General features: G+C 42.5%; 1 protein-coding gene across 1 annotated transcript in view; it reads left to right on the top strand.

The window, feature by feature from the left end:
* Positions 1-15,583, top strand: part of dnajc10 (DnaJ (Hsp40) homolog, subfamily C, member 10) — a 181,438-nt gene that overhangs the window by 49,816 nt on the left and 116,039 nt on the right. Inside the window, exons 6-9 of the mRNA XM_083638422.1 lie at positions 350-432; positions 3,204-3,335; positions 3,533-3,626; positions 5,443-5,520. Coding sequence (XP_083494548.1) covers positions 350-432; positions 3,204-3,335; positions 3,533-3,626; positions 5,443-5,520 — 387 coding nt within the window. The remainder of the gene's footprint in view (positions 1-349; positions 433-3,203; positions 3,336-3,532; positions 3,627-5,442; positions 5,521-15,583) is intronic.

The raw sequence follows: 15,583 nt of genomic DNA, 5'->3' as shown, positions 1-15,583 counted from the left end.
AATAAGGCTTAAGCCGTCTTGGTGCAACCGGCGTAGCTGTTAGGTCGTAAAGTTACGACCAACTTAGCTTAAGACCAGTGTAAGACCAGTTGGTGCAACCGGCCCCTGGGCAGTAGGCACTGAAGATATGAGGGGGGTCACAACTCCAGCGCCCACAGCATCCCAGGCGAGAATCGAACTCAGGACCTTCTAGCTGTGAGGCGACAGCGCTACCGACTGTGCCACCGTACCCCGTATTATTGTTTGTGTTCAAGGATTTCTTGTCTAAATGTGAACACAAAAAAAGGTATTAAAATGTGTGTTTGTGTGTGTGTGTGTGTGTTTGCGTGTGTGTGCGCGCGCCTTTCAGAAGCAGCAGTGAACTCTGGAGAAATCTGGTTCATCAACTTCTATTTCCCCCGATGCTCTCACTGTCACCAGCTGGCTCCTACGGTAACTCGCACTAAACACACTAAACACACACTAAACACGAAAAACACACTAAATTCTAGGGATGGGCATTGTGTGTAAGGTCTGTGTGTGTTCTGGGTGGTTCCCAGCAGCGCACTCCCCCAGTTTGAAGTCGATCGGACGAACGGTCATGAGATAAACAACTTTTTGTCTTGCCAGTAGGTGGTGCTATGCAGAATTGCACTGCACCCCATCAGGTCCCCCTAAGCCAGTGGTTTCCAACATTAGGGTCGTGACCCTAAGTGGGGTCGCCTGGAATTCAAATAGTCGTCAGAAATTTCAAAGAAACAAAAAACAACAAAAAAACATCACACACAATTGAATACTACCGAAGATGATTAGGGTCACTTGCGATTTTTTATTTATGAATTTTACTTCTGAGTTTAGAGTGATAATCTCTAAGATTTCAGTTTTGTTCTCTTAGTTGACACCTATGGCGATGAGTGGTAATTGCAGGTGAGATCCAAACAGTGTTGCATTATGTGACATTATTAATGTCACATAATGTCACTATATACTGCAAAGGCTTCCATCAATGGACCATAGCCTCAATCAACATTGTGAGTGACTCTTATATTTATTTAGGGATGGTCCAATCCAATACTCGGTATCGGTATAGAATTGCCTTTTTTTTTTTTTTTTTTTTTTACTTATTTAAATACATGATTTAATATTTCATTGTTGAAGTAGGGGCAGGACAAGATAAGCATCTTGCTTCTTCCTGCTCCTTCTCGGACATAACTACTGTTTTTGTTTTATTCCAATATATATTTTATTCCAATGTTGTGTTATGATCTTGTTTATTGTTTATCCTTTTACTGTTTTGTGTTGTTCGAGATAAAGAAAGAAAGGAATAATAATAATATTAATAATAATAATACATTCAATTTATATAGCACTTTTCTAAGTACTCAAAGTCATTTTACACACAATAAAATCATTTAATAGATACAAAACATAAAAAAGAACATGACAATAGTAATAACAATAAAACAAAGTATGTGATTTAAAATTGGATGAGTTATAATGATGGAGGGGAGGATGATTAGCAGGTGAAAGCGAGTTTGAAGAGGTGGGTCTTGAGGGCCTGTTTGAAGGATGGTAAAGTGGTTGCCTGACTGATGTGGATGGGGAGGGCGTTCCAGAGGGAGGTTGCAGCAACTGAGGTCTGGAGCTTGGTCCTCGGGGTTATCAGGCTGTTAGTGTCTCCAGACCTGAGGCGGGTGGGGGTGTGACGGAGGAGGATGTCGGAGAGGTAGGGAGGGGCCAGGTTGTTAAGGGCTTTGTAGGTGATGAGTAGTATTTTGAAGTTTATCCGGTGTTTGACTGGGAGCCAGTGGAGGTTGTGAAGGACAGGGGTGATGTGATCTCGGCGACGGGTGGAGGTGAGCACGCGAACAGCGAAGTTCTGGACATATTGAATTTTATTGAGAATTTTGTTTGGTGAGCCGTAGAGGATGCTGTTGCAGTAGTCAAGTCTGGAAGTTATGAGGGCATGGATAAGCGTTTCGGCAGCGGAAAGGGACCAGGAAGGACGGAGGCGGGCAATGTTCCTGAGGTGAAAGAATTCAGTTTTGGTCATGAGCGGATCGGGTGAGGGAGTTCATGCCAATGATTAGAATTTCAGATTTATTGCAGTCGAGTTTGAGAAAGTTTTGTTGCATCCAAGTTTTTATGTCTGTAAGGCAGGTGGTGAGGGTGGAGTGGGTGGATGGATGAGGTGATGGTCTTGGGGGAGAGGTAGAGTTGGGTGTCATCTGCCCTACAGTGGAAACGGAGGCCATGGTGATGGAGAATTTGGCCAATGGGAAGTAGGTAAAGGAAGGGGGGCCGAATACTGAACCTTGGGGGACACCTTGAGTGACTGGGGCGGTGGAGAATTGGCAGTGGTTTATGGAGATGTACTGTATTGATGTCTGTCAGAGAGGTAGGAGGTGAGCCAGGAGAGGACGGTGCCGGAAATACCAAGGGAGCGAAGGCGTGAAAGGAGGATGGAATGGTGTCAAAGGCGGCGGTGAGGTCGAGGAGGATGAGGATGGTGAGAGAGCCAGAGTCAGCAGAGAGGAGTATGTCGTTGGTGATTTATAAAGAAAGTTTATAATAAAGAAAAAAAAAAACATACATGATACACTCAGTTCACGATACAATACGATACACGATATTGGGTTCACGATAACGATACGATATTTCAACAATATTTTTTTGCGATCGATTTGTAAGTTGAGGGGGCATCCTCCACGCTAATTTGAGTAATTTCACCATTTTCATCCTCTGTGTCTATAATGTCCCTCGTCTGTTCAAACAAAGCAATGAAAAGGAGAGCGAGCATGCAATCAGATGCAGATCAGTGCCACCATGTTCAGCTTCTTTTTCTCGCGATATGAGATTTCATCTCAATGATACATATTGTCACGTTTTGATATCGCGATATATTGTGGGACGATATATTGTGACATCCCTAGTAGCCATGAACAAAGGTCATGGAATCAGATATTCTCAGATTCTGGGCTCATTCATATGTGCAAATAAATCTGATATGAATCAGACATCTGCCAATGTGACTGTCATCTAAACGGACAGATTGGATATTTTCTGTCATTGAAAAAAAGCTGGTCGAGTTAACTCTATTGAGTGCCTGCTAGTTTGAATTTGTTTTGGTTTGTTGACAAATGGAATGATTATTACAACTGTCAACCAATAAAAGATCTTTCTACCTGTCCGCCTGCCTGTCTGTCTGCCTGTCTATTTGTCAGTGGAGAGAGGTTGCTAAGGAGATGGATGGAGTAATCCGGATCGGAGCGGTGAACTGTGGAGACAACAACCGACTCTGTAGGAGTAAAGGAGTCACCAGCTACCCCAGTCTCTATCTCTATAGGACTGGAGAGGTTAGACTCACTCGGTCACTTGCTCGCTCACTCACTGAGTGAAAACAAACTGACTCACTCACTCACTCACTGACACTCCCTCACTGACTGACTCGCTTGCTCGCTCGCTCACTCACTCAGTCACTGACTCATTTACTGACACACTGCGTGACCCGGCCCTAAGTCATTAATGAGGTTGTTGGTTTGTGTTTCCATAGAAACCAGAGAAGTTTTATGGGGAGCGTACTAAGGAGAACCTGGTCCAGTTCTCCATGCAGTGCATCACATCCTCCGTGACTGAGCTGTGGCAAGGTAAACTCATTCACTCATGCTCATTAATGTAATATCTCAGGAACGCTTTGAGGCAATTTCTTCAAATTTGGCTCAAACTTCCACGTGGACTCACTGATTAGATTTTGGTGGTGAAAGTTCAAGGTCATTGTGACCTCACGACCGCCATTTTCATGCTTGTTAACACGATATCTCAGGAACGCCTTGAGGGATTTTTTTTTTTCAAATTTGAAAACAACCCCTCTAAACCTGAGGTTTTGTGAACAACTTGACAAAACGGCCGGCGTTCACTAAAATCTTCTATTTCTCAGGCTCTGTAGCAGTTAGAAACATTAAATAAAAAGCATTTGAGAGCTTAAACCTTTGGCTTTACAGTAAGAATTATTATATTTGCATGGGTTGAGCCCTGTGTAACTACTGTATATATCTCGTGGCCCAAACTATTGGGCCTTTTCATGGACTCTTGTCCATTCACTCCAACTCCAAATTTTTGGTGTCCCCCTTATTTACTCAGCTGACTGGGGACTTATGTCTCAGATCATAGCCTATATCTTTATCCTCTCACATGTGGGTTTATATACCGTATATAAGATGTAGCTATGTTTTATGTAGACATGAATTCACATCTTAATGTTTTAGCGTATATACTGGCAAATTTGTGTTATTTTTCTTTTCTTCTACATATAACGCTAATTGATTGATTGAGCTGTTCATTGAGGGGCGGCCGTTCTGTCACACGGCCCGCTACAAAGGTGTTTGTGATCTCCACTTTGTGAATGAACCTGATGAAGCACCTCTGCGAAACGCGTTGTTCTTAATAAATCAACTCTTTTTGACAAGTTTGACAACATTCATGTTTTTTTTTTTTTTTACAACGTTAATGATTAACCGGATAATTGATCGTTAAGGTCCGCAATTATGAAATTCCATCCCTAATATATATATATATATATATGTATACTGTATATATATATATATATACATACATGCATCGGTTGCACCACATTGTCCCACACAAGTATACTCTTTGTCCCACATCTGGTTTGTTGGGATCTGGTCAACCTTGGTACAGCGCAGAGAGAGTGCTGTGCCGTGGTCGCTCCGCCCACTTCCAGAGCTGTGGGTTTAGGGAGCAGTCGTTTCGTTCTTCACGCGGTGGGGCAGAATTGAACACAAATTTATTAATATTGAATGTGTCTCGCGTCCAAATTGCACAAAACAGTGGTCTGCACTCCGTCAGGTTCCCCTTAGCACACTCCCCAAGGTTGAAGTCGAGAGATAGGCGAATGACAGACAGAGAGAGAGACAGACAGACAGACACTGCTGCCATTATAGTGTAGATTGTGCTTTTGGCAGTTTCACATATTCAGGTCGGATTCCTAATTACGGTATTTGTGTCGGATTGAATAATTTACTAAAATTCATGAGATCATTATAAGTAGGACAGGTCTTATTGGATACATCGTCATCATTTGTCTCAGAGCCAATGCAATTGGATGGTTTCTAAATCATCATAAAAATGATCCTGATTGGGCGGTGTGTAACACCCCCCCGCAGCAGTGGTTTCGTTTTTGGAAGACAGATATCCAACAGATTTTTTTTTTTTTTTATATAATTTTTGGGGCATTTTCACCTTTATTTAGATAGGACAGTAGGCAGACAGGAAAGGTGGAGAGAGAGAGAGGGGATGACATGCAGCAAAGGACCTCGGGTTGGATTCGAACCCGCGTCGGCCACGCGAAGGACCGAGCCTCGGTGGTACGCATGCTACCAGGTGAGCCACCAGGTCGCACTATCCCATGCGTGTTGTGCTATTGTTGTGTTTTGTTGTTGCTAGGCAACGTGTTCAGTGAGATAGAGAGAGCATTCTCCTCTGGCCTGGGATGGCTGATTACCTTCTGCTCTGAGATTGGAGGTAACACACACACACACACACACACACACATCTGGACAATATGAACACGATATTCTGGCTGGTCAATGCAGTTTCCTAAGTCCCGCCCCTTTTTACTCTGTGTTCCAATAACAGTAGATATCACCAAGGACACATCTGTTCAAAGCTAACATTACTAAAGTCGTATTACAATGGTATCACAATCCAGTGTTTCCCCTAGAAAAATGTTCAGGCCTGGAGGGATTTTGAAACGTACCCCGACCGCAACGGTGGGGGCCCTCGCTGGCAACGCTAAACTTTTAGCTAACCTCGCATCTATGTTCGCAATGGCATCCCAAGTATCATCATACTATTATGGGATGCGATGCAAACAGTTGTATTATGAGATGTGCATTTCTAGGGGTGGGAATCTCTAAGCACCTTCGATTCAGAGGGCTACGATTCGATGATAAAACGATTATCGATGCTTATAGATGCATCTTTTTTTTCAATACATGCTTTCTGTTGTCTCACTGTGTGACTACTTTTAAAATAAAGTGCATTTTGAATTGCATTGTAATGATCCATAATTAAAATAAACAGATTAATTTACTTCCATTATCTTTTATTAACACGTTCACTGCCGTGGACGAGATATCTCGTCAAGCAGAAACCAGCGGTTGACTGCCGTGGACGAGATATCTCGTCAAAAAAAAAAAAATTTGACGGTGGGACGTGGATCAACGCCCCCCACGTCTCCTATAAAAATATGGGAGCCACCGAACGTGTACAACCCATTCCACCGACCCACTAAGTGGCGACAGTGCTCTCCAGACTAGAAAAAGCCGAGCCAAAACTGCAGGGGAACGCGCGAGGAAACCATTCTCATACTGTAAAATGGATTGGCGAAAACGCTTTCGCTTTCGCGCTGGGAGCTGGCGGTGGGGAATTTCAAATTTGCATAATAGATTATGGGTGCAACACACTTTGAAACACCGGCAGAAAGCCCACAATCGCACGCAGCTTCATTCCAGCTGAGCTCACAACCGAAACGAACGAGCCCCATGCAGACTCGCCCAAAGAGCGGCCGCCAGCAGCCAGGCAGCACAGACAGGCAGAGCCTCGCTTGTACCGCTGCAGCCACGGAGGGAGGAGAACACACACGGAGGGAGGAGTTTGAAGGAGAGGGGGGTTTCCTGCTGCTATGGAGGAAATTACTGTTCAAAACTATTGTTTAGATGTCTGACGTCTTACGCCAAAAATAAATGGTTAAAGTGACTGTTCTATCGAATTTCACAAAAAGCCATTTATCTCAGCTTAAATTTTCAGACGCTGAAACCATGCTGTATTCAACTGCTAATGCATACATAACTACTAACTCTACAAACTAACTCTTTTAGACAGAGAAAGCACACATTCTATTAGTTCTTTTGAGATATTTTGTGTTCACAAAATCTTAGCAGAAAATAATCCTCGGCTCTTGAAAGATGAGCCAGAGACTTCCGGGCGAGCGAGGCAAGAGATGGCAGCATAGAAATTGTGCTCCCGACACTTTGAGTTGAATAAAGCCCAATGTAACCCGAAGTAGCAATAATTTTTTTTGATAAGTTGATTTAAGATAGTGGGTATTGTGAATGGCTAATAGAAGCGGAAAGAAAAAACAGAGCAAGACCAAGACGGCAATGAAAGACGGCGCAGGCGAGCGCGGACGAGCTTCCCCAGCTAACGGGGTTAGCAGCGTGGTGGCTAACAATGAAGCTAGCGACATGGAGGGAGACCAAACAGGCAACGTGGATCTGAGCCTCATACTCAAGGAATTGAGGGAATTCAGGAAAGACAACAGTCAACAGATGAAAGAGATTCAAGACGATATAAAGAAAACCAACACGAGAGTGGGTGAGGCGGAAGTGAGGATCGTTGCGGCTGAAACCCGAATACAAACAACGGAGGAAGCGGTAACAGAGCTAATGAAACTTCAAATACACCTGGATGCTAAACTGACAGATTTGGAGAGCCGCTCCAGACGGGAGAATATCAGAATCCATGGGCTTAAAGAGGGAGCGGAGGAGAATTCTCCGTCAATGGTTGCATATGTAGAGAGCCTGCTACGTGAAAAGCTGGAGCTCCCTCCAACGTTTGATCTACGAGTAGAAAGAGCACACCGCGCCTTGATGCCAAAGCCGCCCACGGAGGCATCACCAAGGTCCATCGTAGCCAAAATGTCAAGCTTCAGGATGAAGGAAGACGTGCTGAGAATGGCGTGGCAGAAGAGAGGATTCGATCACCTCGGAAGAAGAGTAAATCTCGACCATGATTATGCACCGGATGTGTTGAATAAACGAAGGGAATATAACGAAGCGAAATCGGTGTTAAAGGAGAAGAAGATACGATTCCAAACACCGTTTCCAGCCAGGCTTAGAGTTTTCTACGATGAGGGGACGGTGCTGTACGGTTCGGCGGAGGAAGCGACAGGAGACATGTCAAAGAGGGGAATGGCAGTGACGGTGATTAAGCACCCGGACTCTCTTCTGGAGCAGATCCAGCGTTTTACGTGGCGCACGGGCAGGAGAACGGGAAACAGGGAAGCAGCGCCAGGCAATACGTCCAACTTCAGAGACAGGCTGAAGGGGTTCAGACGTCAGGAAAAGTAATGACTGTAACGTCACGTGACCGGGAGGCGTAACGTCACGCGGGTTTGTGTTTGTTTTGGTCAAAGGAGGAAGGGGTGAGTTTTTCTTTTCAAAATAAGAAGGAAGGAGAAACGGGGATGCCGTATTCAAGCAAGAGAGGACATTATGTAAATAATTTTTATATTTGTAGATTGTTGATTATTGGTCAATCACGACAAATGTTAAAGGGGTTAAAGTCGGGGGTTGTTTCTTAGCCATAGTGGAGGGAATACCAACACGGACGGAGAGATGGTAATACATGAAGGCCCTCTCCTACTTAGGGGGAGAGGCTCTCCCTCAAAGCCCACTTTCCATCTGGGTTTATACAGGGTCACAATGGAGACCCCACAATTGGAAGTCTATGTTTCATTCTTTTTTGTTTATATTATGTTCAGGCCCGTGCGTGGGCCGAGGTTTTGTTTGCTGCTGTTCGGTGCAGCTGTTGGGGTGTTGCCTTTGATGGGACTTATTTGCTACTCGTACTATGGGGGATACTCATACTTGAAACTAAATGCAGGCAGTTAAAATAGTAAGTTATAATGTGAATGGTCTACTCAATCCAATCAAAAGAAGCAAAATATTATCCAAACTGAAGAGAGATAAAGTGGAAGTGGCTTATTTGCAGGAAACTCACCTTACAGATATAGAACATGCGAAATTGACTAGAATGGGCTTTAAACATCAGTTTTCATCATCATATTCGGCGGGACATAGGAGGGGAGTGGCGATACTAATCTCAAATAAAAGTAATTTTGAACTCACATTTGAAAAGAGAGATAAGGAAGGGAGATATGTTTTGATAAGAGGAAATCTGGGGGGAACTTTGATAACTATGCTGAATGTATATGCTCCTCCTAATTCGGATTGGAGTTTCTTTAGACAATTATTCGACTTGATAATAACTGAAACCCAGGGAATATTGGTATGTGGAGGGGACCTGAATGTAAGACTGAACCCCAAACTTGATTCTTCAAATGCAAATATAACTCAAACTAAAGCGATTAACAGGAAAATTATTACTATGATGAAGGATATTGGGCTGGTAGATGTATGGAGAGAATTAAATCCAACAGGGAGAGACTATACATATTACTCCAACCCACATACAGTATATTCTAGGATAGATTACTTTTTTACTTTTGGCAGTGATTTACACAGAGTGGTTGAATGTGACATAGGTATTATGGACCTATCAGACCATAGTCCTATATATTTAAAACTGGATTTGGAGAGGGATCAAAGGAATACTCTATGGAGGTTGAACACTTATATCTTGAGCCATAAGAAAGAACAAATTGAGGCAGATATTAAGGAGTATTTGGCTCAGAATGATAATGGAGAGGTTTCGCCTACAATACTCTGGGATGCATGTAAAGCGGTTCTACGGGGTAAATTAATCAGCTATAGTTCCCATTTAAAAAAGTCTTGGCAAAAAAAGTTGGAGCAGTTACAGTCAGAATTGAAACAGTTAGAACAGGAGCATAAGGCCACAGTTGATCCTAAAATCAGAGAACAACTAAGGAAGAAGAAGAATGAAATAGATGAGCTTTATACAAAGGATATACAAAAAAAGTTGTTATTTACAAAACAGAAATATTATGAGGTGGGAGGTAGAGCCAGTAAGTTGCTGGCTTACAAATTGAAAAAGCAACAGGCTGACAATTCAATTCATAAAATTAAAAGCCCAGTGACTAATCAGATACACCACAAATTAAAAGACATACAAATGTGTTTTGAATCCTTTTATAGGAAATTATACTCACAGCCTCATGTTGATAAAGTAAAGATGGAGGATTTCTTTAAGACAATTAGTCTCCCCAAATTAACGGATACACAGAGTGATGGTCTAGTATGTGAAATATCGGAGGAAGAAATTAGTAAAGCTATAGCACATATCAAATCAAACAAGGCTCCGGGTCCAGATGGATTTTCCTCTGAATGGTACAAGGTAATGAAGGTGCCATTGATTCCTATATTGAAATCTACCTTCAACTGGGTTCTTAAGAAGAGTGTTACCCCCCCCCTCCTGGAGGGATGCAGTAATTTCATTGATCCCAAAGGAAGGTAAGGACAGACTTGAGTGTGGCAGCTTTAGACCTATAAGTGTGTTGAATCAGGACTACAAAATTTTTACACATATATTAGCAAAGAGAATGGAAGGACTTTTACCACAAATCATCAGTTTAGATCAGACAGGCTTTGTCCGCCAAAGACAGACCCAAGATAGCATTAGAAGGACTCTACATGTAATTAGCCATATAACAGAAAATAAATTAGAAGCAGTACTGGTGGGTTTAGATGCCGAGAAGGCTTTTGATTGTGTGAACTGGTCTTTTCTATATGGGATTTTGGAAAAATTTGGCTTCCATGGCAACTTCATTAAAGCAATTCAAGCACTCTATGATAGACCAATGGCAAGTATTAAGATAAATGGAGCAGTGTCCAACCCGTTTGTCTTGGAGAGGGGGACGAGACAGGGGTGTCCAATTAGTCCTCTCCTGTTTGCAATTTTTATAGAGCCCCTGAGCCAGTGGATCATACAGAATAAAAAAATTGAAGGCATAGTTATGAAGGGGGGGGAACAAAAAATTTCTTTATTTGCGGACGACGTGTTGGTGTATCTGTCCCGCCCCGAGCATTCACTGGTTCATTTGTTCTCTATGCTTCAGCAATATGGTTCTTTCTCTGGATATAAATTGAATGTAGCTAAAACACAGGTGCTCAGCTTTAACTATAGCCCCTATAAAAACATCAGGACAAAATTCCAGCTAGAATGGGAAGCGGAATCTATAAGATATTTGGGAGTGAATATATCAAAGGACCTGTCAAAACTGTTTTCGCTTAATTTCCTTCCACTGAATCAGAGGATTAGGGAAGACTTGAAGAGATGGGATTTAATACCTTTTTTGAACTTTGGATCAAGAATAGAATCGATAAAAATGAATATCTTGCCGAGAGTGCTGTATCTTTTTCAGTCCTTGCCATTGGAAATATCGGATCAACAATTTCAAGAATGGGACAAAATTATATCGAGATTCATTTGGCAAGGGCGTAGAGCTAGAATCAGATATCGGAGTTTACAGTTAGCCAAAAATAAGGGTGGAGTCGCACTCCCGTGTCTGAGAGATTATTATACGGCAGCCCAGATAAGACCTCTGGCATGCTGGTGTAACTCAGAATACTCTGCAAGGTGGAAGGAGATTGAGATGGCTAGGACAGAGGGATACCCAATTCAAGCGGTTTTGGGTGTAAAGGAATGGAGGAATGACCTGATGGAATTGGGGAATCCCTGGATTAGTTTGTCACTCAAACTGTGGAACAAGGCAATTGTACAATGCCAATTGAATGAAGCTGTTAGAGTCTTGAGATGGGGGGCATTTGACCCAGAATTCACTCCCAGTAGAGTGGATGCGAGATTTAGGGGCTGGACGGATAAGGGCTTAACAGCTTACTGTACCTTTATTGAACAAGGGTCCATGAAAAGTTTCAGAAATCTGAAGATGCAACATGACCTGACTGATGAAGATTTTTTTAGGTTTTTCCAAATTCGGCATCATATAGAACAGCTACTGAGGGAAAATAAAGAAAAATTAAAGGACAATATTTTTTTACAAGTTTTTACAGAGGCATACGTATCTTGCTCGAGTCAAAAAACCATCTCAAGACTCTACGGGGGCTTGCAACAAACAAAGGAAGGTACAGGGTATGTAAGACATAAATGGGAAAGGGATGGAGACATATATATAACTGATGAAGAGTGGGAGAATTTGTGTGTGTTACAGTGGAGGACTTCAAGTTCAGCCTCATGGAGAGAATTCTGTTGGAAGGGCCTTATGAGATTCTTTATTACACCGGTACAGTCAAGACATTATACCAACTCTTCCATGTGCTGGAGACAGTGTGGGTCATCAGAAGCGAACCATTATCATGTGTTTTGGTCTTGTCCGGTATTAGTCAGATTCTGGGAGGAGATACATGGGGTGATGGAAAAGGTGTTTCATGGGGGAATTCCATTTAAAATGGAAACGATGTACTTGGGTGCCCTATCATCAGAAAATGCTTCTTCTCCGGATGGGTACTTATTCAGGATTCTGAGTGCAGCGGGCAGGAAAGCAATTACTAGAAGGTGGCTAAGACCGGACAGACCAACAGTAGATGAATGGATTGATATAATTTACGAAATATATAAAATGGAGAGAATTACTTTTTCAATTAGACTGCAACAGGACAAGTTCCTGAAAAGATGGGAAAGCTGGATAATGTACATCATAAATATTAGACCATCATTTGTGTAAACTGTAATAGTGTTTGTTTTCTCTGTCTGTTTGCTGGTTTGTTTTTATTTCATCTCCCCATAAGATAAGGGGTTAGAGTAGTATGAAGGCACACCCCATTGCTCGGGTTCGAGCTCTATAAAAGTGTGGATTATGGATGTAAGTTATTGACATAGGATAGGAAATTGGGGATTAATGGTCAGTAACAGTACATAAGTTTAAGAAAGACAACATCATTATTGGAATTGACATCGGAATGATTGGGTAGGATGGTTGTATATGGTTGTGCATGATGAAAAGATGGATACAATGATGAAAATGTGTGAAATGTATAATGGACCTGATAATTCTATAATAAAAAGAGAATTTCAAAAAAAAGAAAGATGAGCCAGAATCCTCAAAAAAAAACCTTGGCAGAAGCTACCTACAGTAAAAAAAAAACTGCTGGCAGTGAATGTGTTAACAAAGCAAATGGAATTGATGTGTCAACTGGAAGGTTACATTTGCCAACATATTTCCCAGCATTGCAAAGAACCAACAGGAAAATAAACACAAGTGTCCCAGTTGTGTCTGTAGCAGCATCCTTGTAGTAAATTAACGTCACTTCAGCATATTCTGAATCACTTCTTCTACATGTTGTAACAGCTCCTCCACATTTGCACCCGTCACTCATCACTCTTGTTGGGAGTCCATGAGACGCTAGCTGCCACTGCCAGTGTTCAGTGATGAAGTGCGCAGTAACAATGGATGTCCACACATCACAAGTTAGAGATATCCTACCCGCTTTCTTCAGTGAGTCCAGAACTTCGGCTTTGGTCTCATTGTACGGTCTGGGGATTTTTTTTTTTTTTTTTTTTTTTTATCGTTTATTTGTTCGATAGGGGACAGGTGTACATTAATGAACATTTCAAAAAAATGTAAGTATGCAAAAAATGGTCCTGATAGGGGGAAAAGTAACTTAGTGCAGCGAAACATATTTAAAATGTGAGCACAGTGCAAAGTGCGAAAGGGCTCTACATAACTAAGTGCAAAGTACAAAATATACAGGAATATACAGTCTGATACTAAAACCTGAGTTTGGGATCAACAACCAGCTAAAAAGTAAGATCTACAAAGAAGACTTCCTCAAACAGATATAAGATAAATAAATAAAAAGTACAGAGAATATACAACACACATATCCATACAGTATAAAACATACTGTTCTATTCCCTAATGATGAGTACATATTTGAGTGGACTTTAGCCATCTCTTTACTTGACCCTTAAACATGCCTAGTGTTGGGCATTCCCTTATGGTCGATGGAATTGAGTTCCAGAGTTTGCCACCCTTGACAGACAGAACTGTCTGGCCAAAGGTGGTGCGCCTGTAAGGGATCACACAATCGCCTCTGATTGAGGCTCTGGTGGTTCTGGTTGTGGATCCAGTTACAGGTCTTTGATTGATGTACTCATTTAGCGGGGGAGGGGCAAGGCCATTTAGTACCTTGAAAATGGTGCATGCATATTTAAAGGAAATGAAGTTATTGAAGCTTAGTAGATTGTGTTTGACCAGGATGTTGCAATAGTGGTAGGAACGGGGTTTTTATGCCTCCGCCGGCGAAGCCAGGCCGAAGGCATTATGGATCCGGGTTGTCCGTACGTACGGCCGTCCGTACGGATGTCCGTCCGTACGGATGTTTGTTAACGCCATATCTGAGGAACGCCTTGATGGAATTTCATCAGATTCGCCTTAAACATTCACTTAGGCTCAAGGATGATCTGATTAGATTTTGGTGGTCAAAGGTCAAAGGTCAAGGTCACTGTGACCTCTCGAACGCCATTTTCAAGCTTGTTAACGCGATATCTGAGGAACGCCTGGACGGAATTTCATCAGATTCGCCTTAAACATTCACTTAGGCTCAAGGATGATCTGATTAGATTTTGGTGGTCAAAGGTCAAAGGTCAAGGTCACTGTGACCTCTCGAACGCCATTTGCAAGCTTGTTAACGCGATATCTGAGGAACGCCTGGACGGAATTTCATCAGATTCGCCTTAAACATTCACTTAGGCTCAAGGATGATCTGATTAGATTTTGGTGGTCAAAGGTCAAAGGTCAAGGTCACTGTGACCTCTCGAACGCCATTTTCAAGCTTGTTAACGCGATATCTGAGGAACGCCTGGACGGAATTTCATCAGATTCGCCTTAAACATTCACTTAGGCTCAAGGATGATCTGATTAGATTTTGGTGGTCAAAGGTCAAAGGTCAAGGTCACTGTGACCTCTCGAACGCCATTTTCAAGCTTGTTAACGCGATATCTGAGGAACGCCTGGACGGAATTTCATCAGATTCGCCTTAAACATTCACTTAGGCTCAAGGATGATCTGATTAGATTTTGGTGGTCAAAGGTCAAAGGTCAAGGTCACTGTGACCTCTCGAACGCCATTTTCAAGCTTGTTAACGCCATATCTGAGGAACGCCTGGACGGAATTTCATCAGATTCGCCTTAAACATTCACTTAGGCTCAAGGATGAACTGATTCCATTTTGGTTATCAAAGGTCAAAGGTCAAGGTCACAGTGACCTAACAAATGCCATTTTCAAGCTCGGTAACGCCATATCTCAGTAACACATTGACTAAATTTCTTCACATTTGGCTCAAATATCCAATTCTGCACAGAAACGCCTTGATGCAATTTCTTCCAATTTGGCTCCAACATCCACTTGGACTCAAGAATGAACTAATGGCGGAGGCATAAGTCCGCCTTGCGGTCGTTCTAGTTTATCAAATACTTTTAGTGCTCTCTTATAGAGTGACTCAAGTGGTTTGAGTGTGGATGTGGATGTGAGAGACCAGCTGGTCACACAGTAGTCCAGGTGAGAAAATATCATGGCATGTAAGAATGTCCTGGCAGAACCGATCACTGTGAGATGGGACGTTGTACCTCGGCTCCACAACATCCCTGGTTCTCAACGACTGAGTACGGACGTATATCCATGACAATAAAAGTTGCAATGGATTTTGTGATTAGTTTCGTCCTTTCCGAGTTGGGTGGATGCTTTGATAGCATTGCTTGCTCGATTGTTGGCTGGTTGGGTGCAACTACAGCCGGTGTGTCTGATTTCATGTTTTGCCATCTTCACATGTTTGTTTTGCTTTCGGCTGGCTGGCTGCGCCACGCC

Source organism: Poromitra crassiceps (genome assembly GCF_964638095.1).
Source record: "Poromitra crassiceps genome assembly, chromosome: 6".
Lineage (NCBI taxonomy): Eukaryota > Metazoa > Chordata > Actinopteri > Beryciformes > Melamphaidae > Poromitra > Poromitra crassiceps.
The sequence above is the reverse complement of the archived record's forward strand: the minus strand, read 5'-3'. Positions and strand labels throughout refer to the sequence as shown.